The sequence below is a fragment of the Gambusia affinis genome, linkage group LG14 (genome assembly GCF_019740435.1).
Source record: "Gambusia affinis linkage group LG14, SWU_Gaff_1.0, whole genome shotgun sequence".
Classification (NCBI taxonomy): domain Eukaryota; kingdom Metazoa; phylum Chordata; class Actinopteri; order Cyprinodontiformes; family Poeciliidae; genus Gambusia; species Gambusia affinis.
In genome coordinates, this window is record NC_057881.1 from 23,097,937 (window position 1) to 23,120,829 (window position 22,893).

General features: G+C 38.4%; 1 protein-coding gene across 3 annotated transcripts in view; it reads right to left on the reverse strand.

Moving 5' to 3' along the window:
• Positions 1 to 22,893, reverse strand: part of trappc9 (trafficking protein particle complex subunit 9) — a 212,131-nt gene that overhangs the window by 131,648 nt on the left and 57,590 nt on the right. For all 3 annotated transcript variants that reach the window (XM_044138231.1, XM_044138229.1, XM_044138230.1), the window contains 4 exons: positions 19,573 to 19,699; positions 19,352 to 19,484; positions 17,731 to 17,894; positions 8,992 to 9,144 (listed from right to left, as the gene is read on the reverse strand). In XM_044138231.1, coding sequence (XP_043994166.1) covers positions 8,992 to 9,144; positions 17,731 to 17,894; positions 19,352 to 19,484; positions 19,573 to 19,699 — 577 coding nt within the window. The remainder of the gene's footprint in view (positions 1 to 8,991; positions 9,145 to 17,730; positions 17,895 to 19,351; positions 19,485 to 19,572; positions 19,700 to 22,893) is intronic.

Below are 22,893 nucleotides of genomic sequence, written 5' to 3' on the forward strand. Positions count from 1 at the left end.
ATATTGTTTGTCTATCTTAAATAGCTGCTTTTGGCTAAATAAAGCATACTATACTCAATTTGGATGTGTTGGTCTAATAAGACGAAGTTTTCAGACTACTATAACTTACTTCTATTAACTATATTAATATTAATATGGAAAATATACAATTTGCTGATTACAATAAAGTCACACTGCAAACCTGAATGACCCCATAGTTGTTTTTCATCCACTTACAAGTCAAAAATGGGACTTTCTACAGCTCCTACAAATACTTACAGTGATTACTTTTAGAGTATTGACAGATGTACAGATGAATTTACAAAAACATTTGGAGGGGAACATTTTTATTTAGTGCTTGCTAAAAGTGTTTACAGTACGTGTGACAATAATCTAGCAGATTAAACAGAGAAACTGAATAAGAGGGACAAAAAAAATATGCAGTTTATGATCTGAATCCTTTATGAGTGGCGGCTTGTTTCAGGAGGTACACATGACTCTGCATGTCCTGTGGCACAGGGACTCTGAGTAATGGGAGCTGTGATTAACTATGGCACTGCCTTGCAATCAGCCCCCACCCCCAAATCTCCCTCCTTTGCACCCACCTCCCAATCAGTATCTGTCTCGTTGTGGGTCTGATGGCCTCGGGGAGATTTGGGTGAACTCAGCATTTCTATCACAGGCTGCCTTGCTGCCAGCTCTTCAACATAACAGCGAAGATGGAGAGTTTCTCATTAGAAATAATGGTAAAGTTTTTAGCACAGCTCCGAATTGCAGTGAATTACTAAGAATCTTTTTGGGTCTTTTTTTTTTTTTTGCTGTTTTCTGCCCTTTCCAAAGGATTTATGTGTTGAATGATACAGGTTGCATTTGGCTCACAATTATCTGCATATTAAAGCCAATTTACAAATACGCCCACATGTACCCAGAATTTCATTAGGTTACATCAAACTTAGGGCAGCAAAGGATATATATATGGAAAAGCACCATATACAGTACAGGCCAAAAGTTTGGACACACCTTCTCGTTGAATTCAATTAGAAAGTGTGTCCAAACTTTTGGTCAGTATTGTATGTACAATAAGTATGGTGGAGGAGCTATAATGCTGTGGGATTCTCTGCCAAAAAAGTCAAAATGGTTTGTCCCTGGGTCCTTGGGCAAGATAGTAACTCAAAACATGCGGTCAAGTTGATAAATAAAATGCTTCACCACACACAAAATGAAATTTCTTCCATCTTACTGGCACATTTCACATAAGAACGCCAAAAAGTAGAATCCTTATTCAAAGTTGTAAACCTAATAAAAACGTTTAGTTCAAGAGTTACTGTATGATAACAGCTCAAGTAATGCCTTCAGGGTCAATTTTTTCCCCCCCATCTTTCCGTGACTTTCCTTTGACCCTTCAGGCACTCTGATTTGACAGAACACTGAAAAATGAAATAGAGCAGATATTTTCTCTCTTCCAAATGTTGCACTGGCTGGCAGTCCTGTAAGGATGGCCACTGGCACACTTGTCTGCGGTCTTTTTCCACTCCATTTCCTATATGGAAGTCTGCTGCAGGCAGCTGAAGGTGTACTCAAACAAACAGCCGTATTGTAGCTGGAGGAAAGTATAGCTCTGCATGTTTTTTTCAGGAGTCAATTCTGCTCCGGATGTTTATTTCTCCATTTTTCAGTCGCAAACTTCTTTGACAAGCAGTTTGGTGAGACAAGTCCAGCTCCCAACTACATACCAGGTGACAGAGTTGCTCTAATCCACGATATGGTCCTTAAATGTTAAATACACTCTTAATTATTTTTCAGAACAATTCGTGGGCTTTTTACTGTTTGTTTCTTGCGTGTTAGCTGCAAACACAGTCTGCAGCGCGCGACACCCTCTTCACTCGTGCTGTCATCAACTTCCACACTCACACCATTTAACACAATAAAGCGAGCTGGAAGTCAAGGCCCATTAGTCCTGAGTGATGATATCAGTCCCATCAGATCATGAGTTATGGTGTGGTGGGGTCTTCAAGCAGGATGAGAAATGAGAGATAAACTGTGTCTGGGGATAAACTGGGAAGGACCAGCCTCTCTGTTCCACGCCTGCTGAAACCCAGAGAGCACTGTGTACCAGCCAGGGATTATCAGCATAAACCAGATGTGCATATGCCTACAAAATTACCAACAATTTATGCGCTGGGCTGCAAAGATTTCCATACTCGTTCACATTCTATCGTGCCGCAACAGTAAACGGTGTTATTTTTAAATGGGATTTTAAATGATTGACCAACACAACAGAAAGGCCTTTTTTTTCTTTTCTTAAAACTCTTGACCCTGATACCAAGTAAGCAACAGTATTGCTTTGATACTAGTGTGTTAAGATCGATACTTTAGTTTCAGATTCCCCCGTGTTACCAGTGTCATTAGGTAAATAAATAAATGCAAAGTTGATACTTTTAATGGCCTTTTAATGCAAGTTTTAATAGAATTTTGTGTTGAAAGGGTCATTATTTACCAAATGACACTTCATGACAACAGCTGTAAACATTCATGAAGACTCCTTTATGTTCATTACTGTTGCTATGACAACTTTATGACAGTGTCATCTCAGTCTTATTATTTTTGCAGTTCACAAAAAATTATGTTTTTCTATTGTTTCTGTTGATCAGGTTAATATCTTAATAGTTAGTTAGTATTTTGTAAATACCTTTAAACTTTGCCCAAATTCTGTATTACATTTCAACAAAATAATTCAAAAGAAATTTAAGTGTAGTTTGAATATATATCAACCTTAAATCCCAAGTATCCGTTTCCTCACTAATATTCTCTTATAACGTTTTGGAGTTATTAGAATAGGGGAATTGACTGCAAAATATGGCAAGGTTTACAGTTTTAACTATTAAAAATATTGAGAAGCTTGTAAAATTTCATCTCCTGCAATAGTGGGTCCCACTTTCTGTGGTCTATATATAATAAAATGCATTGAAGTTTGTTGGTTTAACACGGCAGAATGTGAAAATGTTTAAAGGTCAGGAGTATTCTCGCGAGGCTCTACATTTCAGAACAAAAACCACGTGGACATTCAGAAGTGTGCAAATCAAAAGACAACAGCCTCCAACGCAGCACGGCGGACAGCCAGAGCCAAACCGGCCAGAACAGATATCTGAGCTTACAGTTGTATTAAATATACAGCAAAGCTGCTGAAAACACACACACACGCACGCACACACACACACACATACGCACGCACACCAGCAGTACTGCAGCCCAGGGAGGCGCTCAAGATATGAACTCCGGTTTCCCCTCAGGCTGCTCAGCTACAGAAAGGCAGAGCTGAAGAAGAGACGAGACCTTTCCACCTGAGCCGAGCTGAGGAATTCATTCATATGCATCGTCTTCCATATTCAACCACATGCTCTCAGTCATCTGCAGATGTTGTTATTGCATGCCGTTCTCTTCATTTCTATTCATAACTTATTGTTTGACCTCGCTACCATTTCCCTGCCTGATAAATATTTATACAGACAAAAAAAATAAAAAATAAAAAAATCAATTACATACTTCGTTCACAATAGATTTTTAAAATGCTGATTTCCCTCCCCTCAAAATAATGTTTTCAAAATGTTTAATTTGAGGCTGTGGAACTTTTTCAAGGTCTCCAACCCTAGTTGTAAAAACTATCCCTATTTATTTAGAGCTGGAGCTTCAAAGCAACTACTTTAACTTCCTTGGCGGGAGATGAAACAACACATTCCTTCAAATGGTGGGAACTTTAAATATTGGTTTCCACGTAGTTCATGAGTAACGTAGGCTATCGAGGTTCATTGACGTCTACTATAAAGATGTATCGACATCAAAACTTTTATTCATTACGCTTATTTTATGACTAAAGGTTGTTGTTTTTTTCTTCTTAAAATTAAAATAAAAGTTGAAGATTTTCTTCTGCGTCTGCAGCAGTATGTGTGCTAGCTCTGTCCTATAAGGTTATGGGTTTTTTTGTGCTTTTCTTCAGTTTTTTAAATGTTTTGTTAGTATTTATTCAAATTTATTTAAAGCACTTTGAAATGCCTTGCTGAAAATATGCTCTGTAAAGAAAATTACCTCACCTCTGTCTGTGCTATTCTATCAAAACAAAACCTCTGAAAACTGCCAGATGAGATGGGTTATCAACATCTTTTTACGGCCTATGATGTCTACAGTCCGGCTATACACAACAATAAACGAGCTAGAGGCTGCTGATGTTTTCCAGAGATTTTTGCTAAAAAGCCACTAAAAGCTCCCTGAGCTCAGTCAAATGTCAGCGTATCTGCAGGTCCAAGCAAGTAAAATTTGCAGTGCATTTACCCGTGAAAGACGCAAAACAGCTAGCTAGCAAAAGTATGTTAGCGGCTAGTTACAGGTAGCCTCGAGTGACAGAAAGGTCCTGTGAGAAAAAAAAAAATCTGAGCATATATGACATTAAATAATGCTGTCATGACAAAGTTTAAGATGTTGTATTAGAATATTTAAGGCAAACTTAAATATTTTAATGAGTTTAAGACATTTTAAGGCCCTTATTCTTGACACAAGTATTTAAGACTTTTTAAGCATGAAAGGACATGCTGAATGTGTATCTGCTTTGTGTTCCATTTTTTTAACAGCATTTGAGCCTCTTTCCAAGGCGCCTTCATGTGCTAACATAAAAGACATTGCAGGGAGAAATCTGAAAAAGTCTGACTTAAGACACTGTTGCTGAATGACTGTCATAGTGTTATGCTAACAGCTCAATTAAAGCAGAGACAATTTGTCAAAGTAACATGTCCAGGATGACTTCATCAGTTGTTGGCAAGCGCTGCTCGTCCTCATCAATTGCTTTTGCCGTTTCTTTATAAATCTCTGTGTGGCTGTGTGGTGAGAAAGGGATTTGGGGGAATAGTTCCAGCTTTGAGATTTGAGATGCCAATCAGCTGCTCCCTGTTGTAAATAAAGTCGCTACCATGGTTATGCATCACAAGGACCCTCTTTAAGTGAAAAAGTAAGAGCAGAGAGATATGCTGGCCCCAAGAGCGGTGCAGTTCTCGAGAATCACCTGATTTAATCACATTTTAATAATCAGATATCTAATTTTATCTGACTTAATCCAGACCAATAATACACACACATAACAGCCAATATCCCATATCCAAAAATATTAGATTTGAACTAAAATCAACTCCTTTGATGTTGCAATCTGAATGAAATAAGACCTATTAGTGTTTATTTCCAGTCCAGCCTTTGATACTCTGAAGACTTGTGACTTTTATTTAGTAAAAAATCTGTAATAAACCAGAGTTTTGTTTTATGTATTTTAGCCATGCAGGAGGTCGAACTTAGTATATGTAATTCATGATTTAAAGTGCAAAACTTTATCTATATTTTTTCTGGGACGCAAAAAAAAAAAAAAAAATAGACAATTGTCAACAAATTCATCAAAAAGAAAAATAATTGTTATGGAAACTATTGAAAATCTTAAGATTTTTCTTTAGTCTGTCTACATAAATAACAATAAAAAAATGGCGCTCAATGCCTTCACCTACTGTAGACATGAGCTAACAAGACGTCATGTGGATTGGATGTGATAAAAACATGTTAATGATGATAATAATGAGTGTGGACATATGTATGTGAGTGAGCACATGATTGTTCTGCTAACGGGGCGAGAGAAGGTAAGCTCTCATTAGAGGGGAGATTGGGATCCTCTGCACTACAGCATGTCCAACTCTCTTCACTCAGCTCTGTAAAATGCTGACAGCTGCCAAACTGAACAATGACAATCAACACTTGGCTGACTCCATTTTTCTTTGCTGCTTAAAGAGCAGGGCAACTTTCTGAATCAGCAGAAAAGAAGCCTGAGCTGTGTCGTCTTGAAAATGTCAACAAAGATTGGGTTTGACAAGTCCAACAGCAACGACCAAGATTCACATAGGTTTTCTCTTAGTAAATCAATCGTAGGAGAAAATATTCTTAAAATGCTTGACAATATGACATTTTTTTGTATCGTAAAAAATAGGATGTACTTAGCCTATCAGTAGCATGCACAGTGGCGCAGTTGGTAGCACTGTTGCCTTGCAGCAAGAAGGTCCTGGGTTTGATTCCCGGGGTCTTTCTGCATTGAGTTTGCATGTTCTCCCTGTGCATGGTGGGTTCTCTCCAGGTTCTCCGGCTTCCTCCCACAGTCCAAAAACATGACTGTCAAGTTAATTGGTCTCTCTAAATTCTCCCTAGGTGTGTGTGTGAATGGTTGTATGTTCTGTATGTCTCTGTGTTGCCCTGCAACAGACTGGCGACCTGTCCAGGGTGACCCCCGCCTCTCACCCGGAACGTAGCTGGAGATAGAAACCAGCACCTCTCACGACTCCATTAGGGACAAGAGTGAAAAATGGATGGATGGATGGATGGATAGCCTATCAGCACAGCTATTCAAGCCAAAACTAGCCTCTCAATGCTAACCATGTAGCAGCAGCACAGACGTCCCCAACACTATTGTTAGCATCCACTGTCCTCATTTCTAAATAACTACTGAATAGGCGTCACAGCACTTTGGACCAAACTGATGTTTGAATAAACTACATAATATATTAAAAACATCTGTGTGGTTGAGCTCATACATCTGTTTACCTAATATTTTAGGAGCAAAAGGAGTTTTTGAATTAAAATGCTGCATATTTTGTCAATATATAGTTACATTGTTTGTGTAACTAAAATTGGATCTTAATCCAATTTTAGACCCTCTGACTATCAATGCAAAAATAAAATCTTAAGTATTTGTGTATAGTTTCAAAGTGAACATGTCTCGGTACACCAGAATTCGGACAAAGCTAACTTACAAGTAACTTCTATGTGAGAAATACAAGCTTGTTTCAAGCAAATGATTATTTAATACTGGTGAAAGTGCTAGTTCTACTGGCAGATTATTTCAATTATGACATTTTTCACATATTTGTGGAATCATCTACTAGTGGAACTGGAACCTTTTCAATCAGTATTATGGAATTATTGACTCTGGAGTGCTGCATAGCAGCATCTCCATTTGTAGAAAAAGTTGAAAGTTTTACTTCCTCATCACTCTGCTCCACACTGTGTTGGTATGCTATGTAAGTGAAACATTACATAGCATACCAACATTACATAGAATTCATTCATTTTTGTTGAATGAATATAGTTTTGTAAGGGGCTACAGCAATGCTACAGTTTGTTATTTTAACATTTTAAATTATGCCATAAAAAATAACTCTAATAATAATAAGCAGCTGGTGCTCATTTAGCAAATAAAGCAAACTTTGTAATCTTCCTGTACAGATTAGTGCAGAAAACAAAGTTTAACAACAACTTTATGCAAATTGGTTAATCAGTAGACCAACCCAACATAATTACCATGACCGCTTTATGTATTGATGCCAGATAGCATCGAATGTCTTTGGTTGAAACTGCAAACCAATAAAGTCACCGGAATAGCTGCATTCAGAGCTGTTGTATTTGGAGGAAACACATCTTATCTCATTACTTCAGGGCCTGGATAATCACGGGGCTAATTAAAACGCTCAAACTGTATCGTTCCGACAACTTCACGTCTGGCGTGCCGCTGCGGCGTCGCCTGCGTCTGCCTTCCCAGTCGTCTGAATCCACATGCAAATGCCCTCTAAAGTAAACTCGGCGGGAGCGGGTCCGCCTCACATTAATATTCATCAGCCCGTGAGCGTCTGTAATAAAGACAGTCGACAGTGTGAAGAGGGAGGAAGACGGGAGCTGCAAAAACGGGCCGGGAAGGTTAGAAAATGAACTGACAGAACGCACCGAATGAGCTCTGAGGTAGGGAAGAAGGTTTGGCTAGATTTTTGTTTTTGTTTTAATTCAAACTGATCAAATCTAGCTCTGAAGGGAGGAAGCTACTGTACGGGCGAGGAGGGGAAACTCGGATGCACAGACCTTCACCCTTCCTGCTGTCGCTGCTGAATCCTAAATAAGAGGAGGCAGAGTCCTTAACGAGCTGGGTCCATGTAGAACAGCACATTCAGCTAACAGGAGCACATGTACTCCTAAAAATAACAACAATAATCCACAGCAGAAGAGGAGAGGTTTCTGTTTCCAGTATGTCTGATTACAGGACGCATATTAAAAGAACTGCAGGTAAATATTTATTACTATAGATCTGCATTGAATCACTGAGTTCCTTTAAAATAAGGCTTAAAAGCCACCTGTTTAGAGTTGCTTGTGATTAATAGTGAGTGGATCATTGATCGTTATATCTGATATGCATTTGCTTGATGATTTTGATTATGACATTTGACAGAATGTAATGTGTCATAACTGATGACTGTATTGTGTTTAGAACTGCCTTGTTGTTGAAATGTTCTTCATGAATAAACTTGACTTTGCTTATATTAAATCAGACTGGGTCACAAAATATGAAGGTATGCATGATTAACATCTCTTTCCTGTCCAGTGCTCAGTGCTATACAAATGTATTCAAGTCCCTTTAATTCTTTTTTTTTTTACTTTTATTCATATTATGGCCAAAAAGTTTCATATCTTTTATTGGGATTTTGTGTGACTGAACACTAAGCCTCCCACATTTAACCCTGTCGCAACAAGCAAATCAATGGATTGCACGCCGAATTAAAATGGCCGTCCTTGATGGTCATGTATTTTTGAAGGGCAATTTTGTTACAGAGATGTCATAATCCATTTTATTTATGGTTATGTCGGTTTTTTTATATCCCTTGTGTTTGTTGCTTTTGGTTGTTGTGTTTTTATTTTGTATATTTAAAATGTATTACAGTTTCAGTGTTCTGTATGGAATTGAATTGCAAACTTGCGTTACTATGCTAGTATCAATGCATTACTTAAAAATGTTCTCAAAACAACGTTATTATCGTTTATTGCAATAACTCTTGGGACAATTCATCATCCAGCAGAACTTACCATATCACAGAGAATCCTAATAAAAACATCGAAGTTGGTGATTGCCAACGGATGCGAAAGGAGGCAGAAACATCAAAGGTGTCCACTCACCATCATTCAGGTCCTGCAGCAGGTTCTCCTGACCGGAGAAGTCCAGCTTGACTTTGATGCCGATAGTGAGACTCACAGTCTGGCCCGGCTTGAGCGGAAGTTGATGTACTGCTTCCTCTATATCCCAACTCAGAAATTTGCCAAACACTTTGTCTGCGGGAACAAAGAAAAACAAACAAACAAACAAACACGACACATTTAGAAACGGGAGAGGTGATGGCAGGGTGTTAATTACACGTGGACACTGCAAAGCTCGCCTGTGTCTCTGTGACGTCCTCCACGCCCGTCACCAGACTGTAACGTTCGCCTCCCAGCCCGTCTGACGGAGGCGAATGACTCAGCTGCATCCACTTCAGCCAGGAGCAGCGAATGAATGAAACATCACCTGAATAAAGCATGCGTTCTGCCTGTGCAGGTGAGCCACTCCTGATGGAGGAGACGCCGCAGGAAAGGCAAGGCAGGCGCGCTTCGCACACAAACCCAGGCCGAGCTGCAGGCAGCCACATCTTGGTGGGAACAACGGTTTACACGTCCCGGCTCGATTCATCACTAAAACCCGCAAAAATCCTCAGAGAGGATGTGAACGTGGGCGCCATTAAATAAACATTCATGGGAGTAACTCTCTGCCTTAATTATTCATAAAGCTGGAGCTCTTGGATTGAATTAAAAGTGAAGAAGTGAGAGACAAAGCAGCCAGGAAAGCAGGAGGAGGATTTAAAATACATCTCTGGGGCAGAAGGTTTATTTACTCAGCTATGCAGCATCAGGCGTTGGAACTTAACAAACAGAAAGGCTTGGATAGAGGATGTCATTACAATTATCGCAGTAATTAATTACGCAAAATGGGTTACAGCAACCAGAGTGACTGAAGAGAGAAATCCTTTATGTCACAAGAGAAATTAAAAATACTTTCAGATTATTTTATTGTCTTATCAATATTCAATGTTCTATCAGCTGTTTCCTCTGGGCGGAACTTTGTGCTTCTGTATTTGGATATGTCCAAGTATTTCACAGGAAACCTGAGTTAAATGATGTGTTTACAGGAAGCATGGCTGCAAGGGTAAAAAGGTGTTCAGTCTCCGGTGAATCAAAAACAGCTCGCTTTATTTTTACAACTATTAAATGCCACATAACCCATTACTGCATTAGGAGAAGGCTTTTGTCATCCATCAAGTATTCTTTTTATTCTTTATTTTTTAGATACACATGTATTTGAAAGAAACGAGGAGCTGTCGTATATTAAAAGATGGCTGTGTCTGCACGGTGGCAGAAAGAGTAATGGATTGTTTGTTTCACAACAGATGTCTTCCTGTTTAGGCTCTTCTCATCTTTTATTCATCCGGTTCCCAAAGAGAACTCGGAGCCACAGAAAGACGCTCAACTGTTGCCGGCCCAAAGCCTACACTGGATTAGATCTAAGGAGGAAGGAGGACCAGGGGAAGTGAGCAGGACCAGAGTGCGGTAGATGAAAGGTACATCCAAACAAAACGAACACCACCAACCTCTATGCCTGACTGATGTGGTTCTAGAAGTAAAATGGAAAGAGTTTGAAAAGAACGTTTGTAGAAATAAATCAGTGACTGACAACCAACTACGTAAGGTTTATGACATAGGTCACAGTTCAGCAAGACGTAGACAGTAAATACATAAAAGGCCTAATTAGACAGGAAAATGATGCAGAAAAACCTTTAGAACAACACAAACCACTTCTATTTTTTTTTTTTTCCCTCGCCCTCTGCGCCGGCTTCGCTACACACTGAATTGTTGCCATAGCAACTGACTAACAACAATCCCACTAATGCATCAGGATTCCACATTAGAAAACACACAAACATTTCTTACACATAGAGCAGAACCCGTAACAAACTAATAATAAATAAATAATTATTTGTTTCAATAATTAGTAATTATTGAAAATATTAATAACTGATCGCTGTGCTAGCTAACCTGATAAGCTCATTTAAACACCTGCTCTGCTGATGAGCTGATGGTGTGTGGGTCACCTTGTTTCTGTGAGTGAATAATAATGAGCGTATGTAAACTTTTGACCAAACTCACATACAACACATGACAATACATTTAATTCTTTACGAATAAAGTTTTATTATATTACAAGATGGAACATGGAAAATTAATTCTCAGGCAAGGCTTTGTAAAAAAAAAAAAAAAGATTAGGATAAAGGTAATTTAAAAAAATTATGTGGTCTGTGCTTTGAATTTCTACAAAGTTTTTTTTTAATATTTACCCCAACAGTTTCCAAACAGATGACAGCAAAGGAACAATCATTATCGCACTCGCTTTACCTTTTCTGCAAAGACAAATGTATCTCCTCCTGGGTGGGCTTTGCTTCAAACAACTGTCTTTGTGCAGCTTTGTAATAAGTGAGAAACCATCTTGATGGTTTCCATGAGCATGTGTCAAATCAATAATATATGCACTATGAATAGACCAAGCTGTTTACATTTGCTCCCAGTAACACAACTGCAGATTGTAAATAACAGCTTTTCTTTTCACCGACAGGTGTTGAGCAGGGGATACTGTTCGTATGCAAATCTCCAACTAAATCGAGGTGCATTAAAAAACATGAATACCAATATGATTATGAGCAACCATCAGAGCTCAAAAACAAATTGGAAGAGGAAGCAAGAAAAGCTGATCCAGGCTTGGCAGAGAGAGACAACCAAGCACCCAGAGCAAAGACAAGATTCAAAAGGTGGTGACCCCCGAAGAGGAAAATAAATTAATGAATAAACTTATGAGCTGCCAGAAGGCTAGCAATTAACCAGCAGATTTGGGCAAAGTTGGCAACAAAACGTCCCTGTATGTGTACGTTTTATATTAAAATCTGAAAAATCAAAAATGATTACCACAGAATGAGCTCCAGCTTCCAACAGAGAGTCCAAATAACAGAGGGGAGTTTGCTTTTCAATCAGTTCCAGGTTTTGTCGCTCCAAACCTTGGAAGTGAAGTCCTGTCATTTTAACAAAAATTATTTTGGCAAAAGAGACTCGCCATTTTCTATTATTTTTTCTCTGTGTGAATAATGGTTCCCATGTCCCATTTCCTGACAGACGGATATCAATAACTTGACTGTTTCTCACTGGTTTTTTAATTGCTATAAATTGGAGCATCATGTGAGCTTTTTAGAGGGATGATATTATGTGTTTTCCAGGGACATAGTGTCATTTTATAACCAGGTAACTGTTGCCTTCAGTTGTTATAAAATGCTGTAAGTATCAAACATGGCTTAAAAGAAATTTAACTTTACAATTTAATGCCTTGAAATCTGGCTTGTGTCTCTTTAAGAAGCACCTGCTCTTTCTGACACTCCACCTTCAGGAAGTCATTACTACAACAATTCTCCATTAAGCCTTTAATATATTTGTGCATTGGAGTAAGAAGTAGCTTGTATGAAAAGCACAGCAGACTCACAGTTCCACTAGAGGTTTGGTAATTGCTGCTGGCTAGTCTGAAGGAGCTCAGTGGGGGAACTGTGGTGGTGGGCTGCCCAGTGGGGCGGAGTCTCCATCTCTGAGGAGGAGCCTTGTGGAAATAGGCGGAGCTTTGCAAGAGCTAGAGTTTAGGCACTCCCAAATGGTTGCCATGGGAGATTAAAGGATTCCTCAAGCATGACTGAAAGAATTCAAACAATATGGCTGGTAAAACTGAACTCAGTTTTTTGGTCAATCACAGTTATAGAAAATATTGCAAGATTTTTTTTCATTACGTATTTTTAAAAACATTTAGTCATATTTATAAGCTGATACATTTCCTGTGTTCATGGTTGATAACTACACCAAACTGGTCTAGTGTCTAAGCCAGAGGTGGGCAATCCTGGTCCTGGAGGGTCGGTGTTCTGCAACTCTTAGACGTCTCCCTGGTCCAACACACCTGAATCCAACAGCTGAATCACCTCCCAAGTGCAGTCAGGTTCTCCAGAGTCCTGCTAATGACCTCATTATTTGACTCAGGTGTGTTGAAGTAGAGAAACATCTAAAAGTTGCATGAGGCCGGAGTTGCTCACCCCTGGTCTAAGCAAACAAGGACATAAACTACTAAAAGAGACCAACTGAATGACTTTGAGACAAATGTCAATATTTTAATAGAATACAATCAAACAATGAAGACTGTCTCTGGATAGGATGAAAATGGTAACATAATGTTAGCTTTATATCAGTATTACACTCTCAGACGTCATGTTATAATGGTTTGATTTTTGTCAATACATTGATGTTTTTTTGCCAAATCATCATTCTGACACATTGTCAGTTTTAGCAACAAACTTTGTTTGAATAAAGACAAAAAAAACGTTTTTTATATTGGTTTCATTAGGTAACTTTTCACATTACAATCCAGGCCTGTCAACACTACGTCTTTATGACGTTTGTAGACTTTGGGGCGGTCAAAGAATCCTTTCTAATGCTATCACGATTGAAATGCAGATCTTTAAAACCAACAGAACATGTTTGATTTTGCAAAACAGATAAAATGCTCTCTGTAGAACTGCAGTAAAGCTAGAAAATAAAGACCTGAAGGTTGTTTGATTAAGTCTTCAAAAGTAAAGTGTGTTTACAACTTTCTCGATTTTTTTTCTTATGGCTCTTTAGATGAATCCACAGCAACAACAACAAAAGAAGAAATTAATCAAGTGAAGTAATTAGCACTTTGGAGTTCACATACAAATAGCTAGGCTGGTCTTCCCCTGAGGAAATGAGTGTGCTTTTACTGAACTCTATTTCCTGCTCACTAACAAACGTGATAAAAGTCATCAGTAGGTAGGGTATTTTTTAATGTCCAACATTGATGATATAGTTAAAAAAAAAATCTAAATATTTGCCTTACTTTGCATAAAAACTGAAAATTTGCTGCTGGTTAATTGCCATCTTCCATTTTATGGTTAAATGTAAAAGTGTATTTAGCATCTTAATCAAAGTAGCTTCTAGGACATGAAACAAAAACTTCCCTTTTAGCTGTTAAAACTGGGGAAAACTCACCCCAGTGACCGATTTAGCGTTAATTAAAACTTTAAAAAATAATAATATTCTCCTCTGGTCAAACTGTGGGAAATATAATATTTGTTGGTGATTTTAAAAACAAGTACCGATATGCAAGCGGCCATCAAAAGGGATATTTTCTACAAGATCTCAAGATGTTGTAAAAAAGAAACACTGCCTTCGTAATAAGTTAAGTTAAAATGTCAACTCCACAATCATTTTGACTTGATTTTAAAAGATTTAAAATGTTTAAAGCGACTGCTGGCTCACACCGTGTCCTTAACGCTGCATCTTAGCAACAAAGGCAAGATAAAAACTATATGAATATTGTTATTACATTTTCCTTTACTATAGTTCTTAAAGAGAAGTTGATCTTAGCTACGTTTTGTATTGGCACCTTTACACAAAGCAAAGAACAGCAATCATACAAAGACTTCTGAATGATTTCAGTATTTCAGTTCCACTATATGACAATATCATTGACGCAAAATACCTGTAATGTGCTGCTACAACCACAATGTGGCAGTATGGAATTAGTTTTTTTTTTTTTTGGCACAACGAAGACAATTCGTTAAAGTAGAACCAAACCTAATGTGCATGACCTCAAATTTGAAAGACTCCAACAAAGTGGGTGGAGCCAAGAGACACTGAGGGCCAAGTGTGGAGATGATTGGACGGAGTTCATTGAGGGCGTGGTCATGGCAAGAGAAAACACTGTTGCCATCTTAGCAATTATGTTGCAATGTTTATGTATTCCTCACACCTCTAGTGACAATTTTTCAAAAAGGCCAAAATGAACTTTACTTTATATATTAATTTAATTACCATGTTTTAGCAGGGAATCAAACTAACTCCTAAGATTGTTGGTTGACATGGAAAAAAAATAGAATTAGAATTGACAAAATACAAAAAAACTCATCAAAGCAATAAAAAAAACTTGCTGTTGTGCATTTTCCATGTTGGTTCTACATTAAACAGTCATTAAGAAAAACCGAAGAAACGATGTGAAGCTCTCGTTGATCTAAGATCGGATCCTCGACCAAAAGAATAAAAAAATAAAATAAGTCATTTAATGCTGACTGTTCAAACTGTAGCATAAATCTTAACTTCCTGGTTGCCACGCATGGAGAATAATTACAGCTTAAGAGTCCAGATATTTACAAGTGTTACTTTTCCCCAAATTCCACCGGAAAAAAATAATGCCAGGGGATTGCTGCAAAGTTCAGAACATGAACCTGAATATAAGACCCTAAAAGTAGAAAGAGTAGTGTTTGATGAAAAAGCCACATTGAATCAATGACAATACAACTGAACAACAAAGAGGATGATAATGAACAATGTTTCAGCAATAACAGAAAACTCACATCCTCTTTGAAGATGATAAACATTATGGCAAGTTTAAAATGATGACGTGACTCTCTTTAAAGCAGAGACGTAAGTGTAATTAAAAAAAGGATGATACAACCTGCTCCTTGGCTCTGTCTATATTGTTTCATGACAACTAGAAATTTTAAGAATTATCATTTGGACACACAGCAACATGCAAATTTCCCATAGAGTTCAGAGGTTAAAAGTAAATACCAGTATAGTGATTTGAGCTGTAATCCTGGTGTATTTCCTAAAGAAAGACTTTTTCTTTAATCTACAAGCTTTTTAAGAAAAACTCTATTTCAAAGTTGAACAAGTAAGATCACAACTTCCTTTGAGTTTGGCCACCAGGGAGAGAAATGAAAAGTACAGAGCTTCTTAAATGTCGATATTATTCAAATGTATCTTTTAAAATGTAAAACAACATTAATGAGAACATTGTCTCATTACACGCCAACAGGCGGATTTCAATCCACCTAAGCCGATCATTTCTAGAGAACCCCCAAGCTGCTGGGGAGATAAAGAGTCCTTTTCTCACCATGTTATCAGTGAGCCATGAATTATCCATCAGTGTGGGTCACCACAGGCTTTTCCTGTATTTGTGCCTTTTTTGAGAGCAAGCATTCACGTAAAGTGCGAACAAGTAGAAAAGTGACCCATGGAATCCAACAAAAGCTGCCAGTTACAACGAGGCCGACGGGTTCGGATCGTTCCATAAATACCGGCTTCCTGCATTTGCTTGTCACAATGTGATCTGCTGAACACAAAGAGAGACAAAATGTTCCTGGTCCGTTTCCCTAACGCTGTCTTAGGAATATGTCTTCTTGTGGGCCAGAGAAGTATGTGAGAGAAAAATGAAGGATTACTAAGTGAACAGGTCACACAAACTTTGACCTGGATTAGAAAAATCTGTTTTTTTTCTCAACAAAAAGGGATAAAAGAAAACAGAGAAGATGAATTATAGAACATTTTACTTTTTTGGATTATCTAAAACATGCCAAGGTACTTGAACTCTGCAACAGAGCTCTGTTTAGTTCAGTTCATATTAAACTAAGCAGAAGCAGATAATTTTTTTTTTAAACACAAAGGGAAATGATATTTCATAATATACTAGCAGAAATCACAGTTAATGGTGTGTTTTTCAGGGGAAACAGAAATATTTATTGATGAACCAAAACCAAGGTCATCTTCTCCGGTTTTCTCCACAGTGTTTATAATGTTAAGCATTATTTTTATTTTAAAAGTTTTTTTTGTTTTTTTTTACACCATTAAGCCCAGACTGCATGCGTCTTTGCTGTGCTCCGCTCCGCTGTGCGCTTCACTAGTAGGTGACGTGAGGCTGCGGGATGCTGTAATTAATTGTGTAGGTTAATAGCACAAAATACCATTTTGACTTATCCACTTGTAGCTTTGGCATTACTGAACTTGGACTACAACATTGTTGTAAGAAAAATAATTGGTGGATTTGCAAAACTGATTAGCCAGAAGTCCATGGAACTTATTTAGTATCTCCCCAGCAAATACTGTGGTAGAAATCTTCAAACAGCTTAGTGGGGAATAGAGAAAATTGAATGGATTGAAAAATAAGACCCAAACAGAACATGAAGAAATATACACAGCCCCAAAAGAGAGTAATTTCAACTTTTCTGAACTCCAAAGATATGACAAAATGTATTTAAGGGGGAAAAACGTTGTTGTTTTTTCCCATGATATATCCAATTTTTTTAAAAAAAATTGAGAAAAAAGAAATAAAATAGGAAATTAGATTTGGTTTGATAAAAACATTTAACCTGGAAGCTGTAATGCCCAACTCTATCTAAATGCATCATAAAATCCCAGAATGAGAATGAGTGTAGGATAACTTGAAATGATCAAATCCTACAAAACATTTGCATCATAAACTATTATTTCCTGAATGACAAAATTCTATTCACTTGTAAGAAAGAACAATAAGTTCATGCAGACCATTTGAGAGAAAAGCTTCTGTAACAGACAGTGGGACGAAGACAAAAAGGGAGATGCATTAGCAGTCCCAGTGAGCAGGACTGCAGAGATGGGAGGTGTGAACAAAGAGATGAAACACAAACTAAAAAGCCACAGGCGCATGACTGATCCAAAACCAGAGAAAATAGAGTGGTGACCCCGAGCAGCACCACGGCCACAGACACTGGAAAAGACTGGAGCACCAATCCAATGTGTGGTGAAGAACATCAAAGGCCGTCCACACTGACGCAGCACCGAGTTCCCCGCTGTGACTGCTTTAGTTCTGAGCTTGTTCATTAAATCAAAAGTCTTATGTGTTTCTGCTTTAATGAAAAGAAAAACCTTTCTACTTTTTAGGAGAGTCATCTGGAATCCGAACTGTAAAATTCTCACCTTTAGTGTTGACAGTCTTGGAGGTCAGCTCCAGACTCTCAATGTCTTCCATGCCAATGTTCTCCAAGGTTATGGTCAGCTGCTGCTTCTCTCCGTTAAAGAGCTGCACGGACACGGAGCTGGACAGTTCTTCTTTGGACATGTGCTGAGGGGTGTGAGCTGATCTGTATGGAAAATGAAAAACACAGAAGTTACAATGGTTGTCCTTCAGAAGAGCAAAGTAACATCTATGGCAACGCTTCCAAAGAGTCTAAATTAATCAGGTTTCATTTGGTAGAAAGTCCAAAAACCCACTTTTAGATTTTGCCTCTGTGCACTGTATGCTAACCACTGCACAACACAACGCTCCAAAGTGGGAATACAAATTAGAATCTTCCAGGTCAAAGTGAGGTTTCCCTCTTTTTCAACAATTTAACAAGTTGAAACAAAGATGTCTCTGGTTACTTGTGGTTCAAGTAAATAAAGACAGACTAGTAAGGTTATGTAAACACAGTAATATAACTCCATATTTACCAGTAACCAACCAGTTAAATGCAGCAGCAGAAGAGTTGACCACAGTTAGTTCAGTGAGTGTCAAGAATGTATCTTAATGGAACCCAAGTCTTTTGAGAAAACAATCTGTGGATTAACTAGAGACATAATACAACTCCTGGAAGGTGTGCATCCTGTTACATCTGGCTTAAAACTAAGGATTTCCAAACAAAACCCATCATACCTGCAGTCAGACACGGTGGGGTTGGGGCTGCAATGTTGCTTAAGGATCTGGATAACTTGCCATTATCGAAACCACCACCAAAACTAAGGATGTGGTTATTTCCGTAGGTCTAACTTCAACCCTGCACTACCAGAGAACATTGATGGGGTTGACATAGAGTTGGTTGAGACCTACAAGTATCTGCAAGTATCTCCAAATTCAATATTAATGGCAATCTGGATTGATCAACAAACTGTGTTGCTTTGTTTCATAAGGCAACAATACACTTTCTTTGGAGGCTAAAGTCTTTCAATCTGTGCTGTGAGATGTTATGAAAGTCAATGGTCAGGAGAAATGGGAGACTCTGGACTCAGGCAGCCACAGAGCAACCCTGCCTGTAACAGTCACCATTCATCCATAGACCAGGGATCTTGTCAGTGGGCTGTAGGACTGAACACTTCAGGAGGTCTGCTATGAGTCTACATAACATCAGTATACATAACTCTGTCAGTAACTACTGACTTGGCCGCTTCTATTGTACTTTTTGTTAAATATTGCACATCTTGTGCTTTCCAGTAGTTTTTTTTATACTTTGCTTTTACTCTATATTTGTATTATTTTTGTGCTATTTGGACAAAGTAATTTCTTGAATCTTGGATTGAATCTTGAATCGTGCTCTCTAGCTGGAGGATGTGCGGCCATCTGAAGCAAATGAGCAAGTCCACAATTGATCAAAGCACACAAAACAAAAGTTTTAGTCAAAATCCCCCAATGTGGGTGAAAACACCAGTGCACAAAGAGCTGGTTGGCTGCTTTGTTACATCAGATGAAGAAAAGATTTTCATCTAGAATGTGAACAAAAACACTGAGGTAGATTGTCGATTTAAGGAGAAGCAGTAACACAAAAATAATTTTCTGTTATCTAACCGTGGAAGCGATGTGCTGAGCTGAAGCCGAGGAAGGGAGGGAATGACTTCCACTAAACAGCCACTTGTCTTCACGCTAGGCAGGCCTTCCAGCAGGCAGTCGCTGCTCACGCCGAATACGGACGTGTGGTAACCTGCAGACAGGCGGGAGAGCGGTCCAGCTGTTTAGAGCGGCCAGAACCACACAACGTGAATAATCTGTGCAACATATGCGGCACTGACCGTTCACCGTGATGTTGCCAGCTGTGCGCGGGACTCCGACCAGAGTGACGGGGTACAGCCCGGACTCAGCGGGCAGGGACAGAGCAGCTGGCAGAGATTCGAACTCCACTCCAGAAGTCAGCAGACCCTGAAAGCAACACAGAACCAGTAATCATCAGCAGACGCTCCAGATGTAAAATAGTGTAATTTTCATCCAAAACCTAACTGCTGATACCCCGGTGGGGACGGAAATTATCCCAGAGAGCAACAACTCCAACTAAGCTAACCAGATTTGTCATATTCTGACACTTTCAGCATTCCGTGCCAACATGAGTCGCGTTTGTTTTTCCTGTTCCTCCGTGGATGGAGAATCAAGTGTGGCTGAGCGATTCCGAGCACCTGTGTGCTGTCCTACAGATAAAAATCTGGTGGCCAATTCCAACAGCAGAAAAATCACTGCATGCCTGAGAGGCGACTGAAAATAAGCCGTACAGATCAGAACGCAGGAGGAGGAGGAAGAATCGGAGAGCTTTGAAATTCGGCAGTCCGAATTCCAGCTGGGTTTTACAGACAGCAACACATCCACAGCCAATGTTTTTTAATGCATCACAGAGTGTACACTGGCCACCCTGAAGCTAATTTTCAAACAATGAAATAAAAGTATGCGGACTGAATTTAAATCCGCTCAAATAAAGCCCATAAAAAGGAAACGCTGCGTGAGATTTCTGGTTTCTTATACAGTACCTCGTACAAGTATTCACATGCCTGGAACTTTCTCCACATTTAATCACGTTAAAACCACAAAATTATTTTTACCTGGACCTCATGTGGCAGACCAAAAGAAAACTGTGAAGTGGAAGGAACATAATGTCGGTCTAGTTTCTAGTACAATAAGAAATGAGACAAAACTAACTTACAAGTAACCTTTCAGAAGGATATAGGAACTTGTCTTAAGTCAATAACTTAAGTTCCTATATGTTTCTGAAGAGTTGCTTGTAAGTTAGTTTTGTCTTATTTCAAGTGTGATAAGATAGTTGCATTAGAATCTACACAGAAATACTTGATACGATTATGTATCATGCAGTGGGGATGTTGTTCTTCATCAGGGAGACAGAATCTGGTCAGAGTTGTTGGAAAGATGGGCGAAGCCAAATACAAGGAAGTTCTGGACAAAAACAGGCTAGAAGCTGCAAAAGACTAGAAACTAGAATGTTACATTGTTTTCTGACACAACAATAAACCAACCCAGAGAAGGATTAAAGAGAACTGGATAAAAGTAGATTCACACATTAGAATGGTCTAGTCAAAGTCCACATCCAACCCAAAAAGTATGGCTGATTGAAAATCAGTGTCTCAAATTAAAAATGTACACACAAATTGGGCTATTTTCAAGGAATTCTAAAAGATTCCAGCCTGTAGATATGAAACGTTGATAGAGACATACCTACTTTACTGTTCAAGGGTTAGAAATAGTTTGTAACGTTTAGGCCTGTCGCAATAAGCAACAAATCAATTAATCAATCGCATGATAAATTTAAACAAAGTCAAAAATTTCCAATAGAATGATTTAGCGTTTTTCTCTTTTTATTTTCACTCTTTTTTTGCAAAAAAACAGGATGACAAATGTCTGCATTCTGGTGCTTTGGTCTCTACTAACCTTCTTCCTGAAGGACAGTTTTGTTTATAGACTTTATTATTCATTTTATTTATTTATTGTTATTGTACTTATTTATTTTGTGTGTTTAAAATGCCCTCCTATTCCAGTTTTAGATGTTCATTAGAATTTAAAGTTTATTGATTTTTGAGAGTGCGTTCTTGCATTATTATGATGCCATCACTCAAAAACATTCTCAGACAACAATATTATCGTTTATCGCGACAACGTCTGCGGACAATTTATTGTCCAGCAAAATTTGCAATCGTGACAGGAATAGTAACTTTGTAGGTTTTCTGGGGTTCGTTCATTTTTCTCCTCCCCATTTCTTCCAAATAAAAAGATTTCAGAAATGCCGTCGAAGCCGTAATAAATCTGTAACGACACTCTCTGAGAATAACTGTGCTGTATTTGCATTCCACAAACACCCAGCTGTGTGCAACCAGGCAGACAGAGGTGATGTAATGACTACATCAATCCCTTACTGCAGACACTACCTCACTGGAGAGAAAGCTGTTCAAGGGCTGAGCCTGTAAGGTGCCCTCCGTGTGATTTAAGCACACCTTGCCTTCACATCGGGACATAGTGTGCTTCTCTTAAAACAGCTCAAATCTCAGTGTTGACATATTGGAGACGCTTCTTATTCGTTTGGACTTGAAAAGGTTAATTGCCTTGTTTTAACAACAATAATGGCTAAAGCATGTGCAGAGAAAATGGTTTAGTTTTTTGTGCTTTTTGACAGTACACAGTTGACCTTTTGTTTTCCCTCAAGTGGTGCCGTGATAATGACGTAATTACTATCTGGGGTTGTTATTTCTTTTTCTTTGCTCGTAACTGTCCGCCTGGTCAGAGCTAATGGGCAATGGAGAGAACTGAAGACATAAAAGAAACGTCTTCCCAAATTGGAGAAGACACTGTTAATCAAAGTTTTTTTTTGCAAAATGACAATCACAATTCATAAACCTACAGTTGACAACATGATTACAAATTTATAGCACAAGGTTGCCAAAGTCCAAATAGAAACAACGTGAGTCAAATGTTTTTGATTAAGCACTTTTTATATTTATAATGACAGAAACGTAATACTTAACAGTAGCTAATACAACATTTTGACTGATAAAATAAATTGCTGTTGCAAGTCAATTAAGAGAAAATGATTCACTTAGGTATGGAATAATGTACAGATACACTGTTTAGGCTACATTTGTCACTAAATAAACTTTTTTAGTGACATTGTTGTTGTCACGTATGCATGCGTTTGTCTCGGTTCTCCTTTCTTCTTTCTATCTGCAGGTTTGTCAACAGATTCCTAGACTGTCATCTTGAATTTTCTCTATCCTTAAGTGGAAAGAGGAACGACTGTTATGAGTTCACGCTTTTGGAGGAGAAGGAGGAAAGAATGAGGAGCTGCAGCATCTCATTTTGCTTTCCATGTTATCAGAAGTTCAGTGTTAAAATAACAGCTTCTGAAAGTTAAGTAGTTTGGGCTGTTTTCCACAAAAACAAACACACCCACAAAACTCTGGCCAGTCACACAACAGTTTCGGTCATTATCTCACTCTACTCTCAGCTGAAAATGTTTCTCAAAGTAAATCCTTTTCTACTCCATCCAACTGCATTTTTATGTCTCATTCTAATAGCAAGTGAAGAATGAGAGGCGCAGATCAACACAAACCCTTGCACTTCAT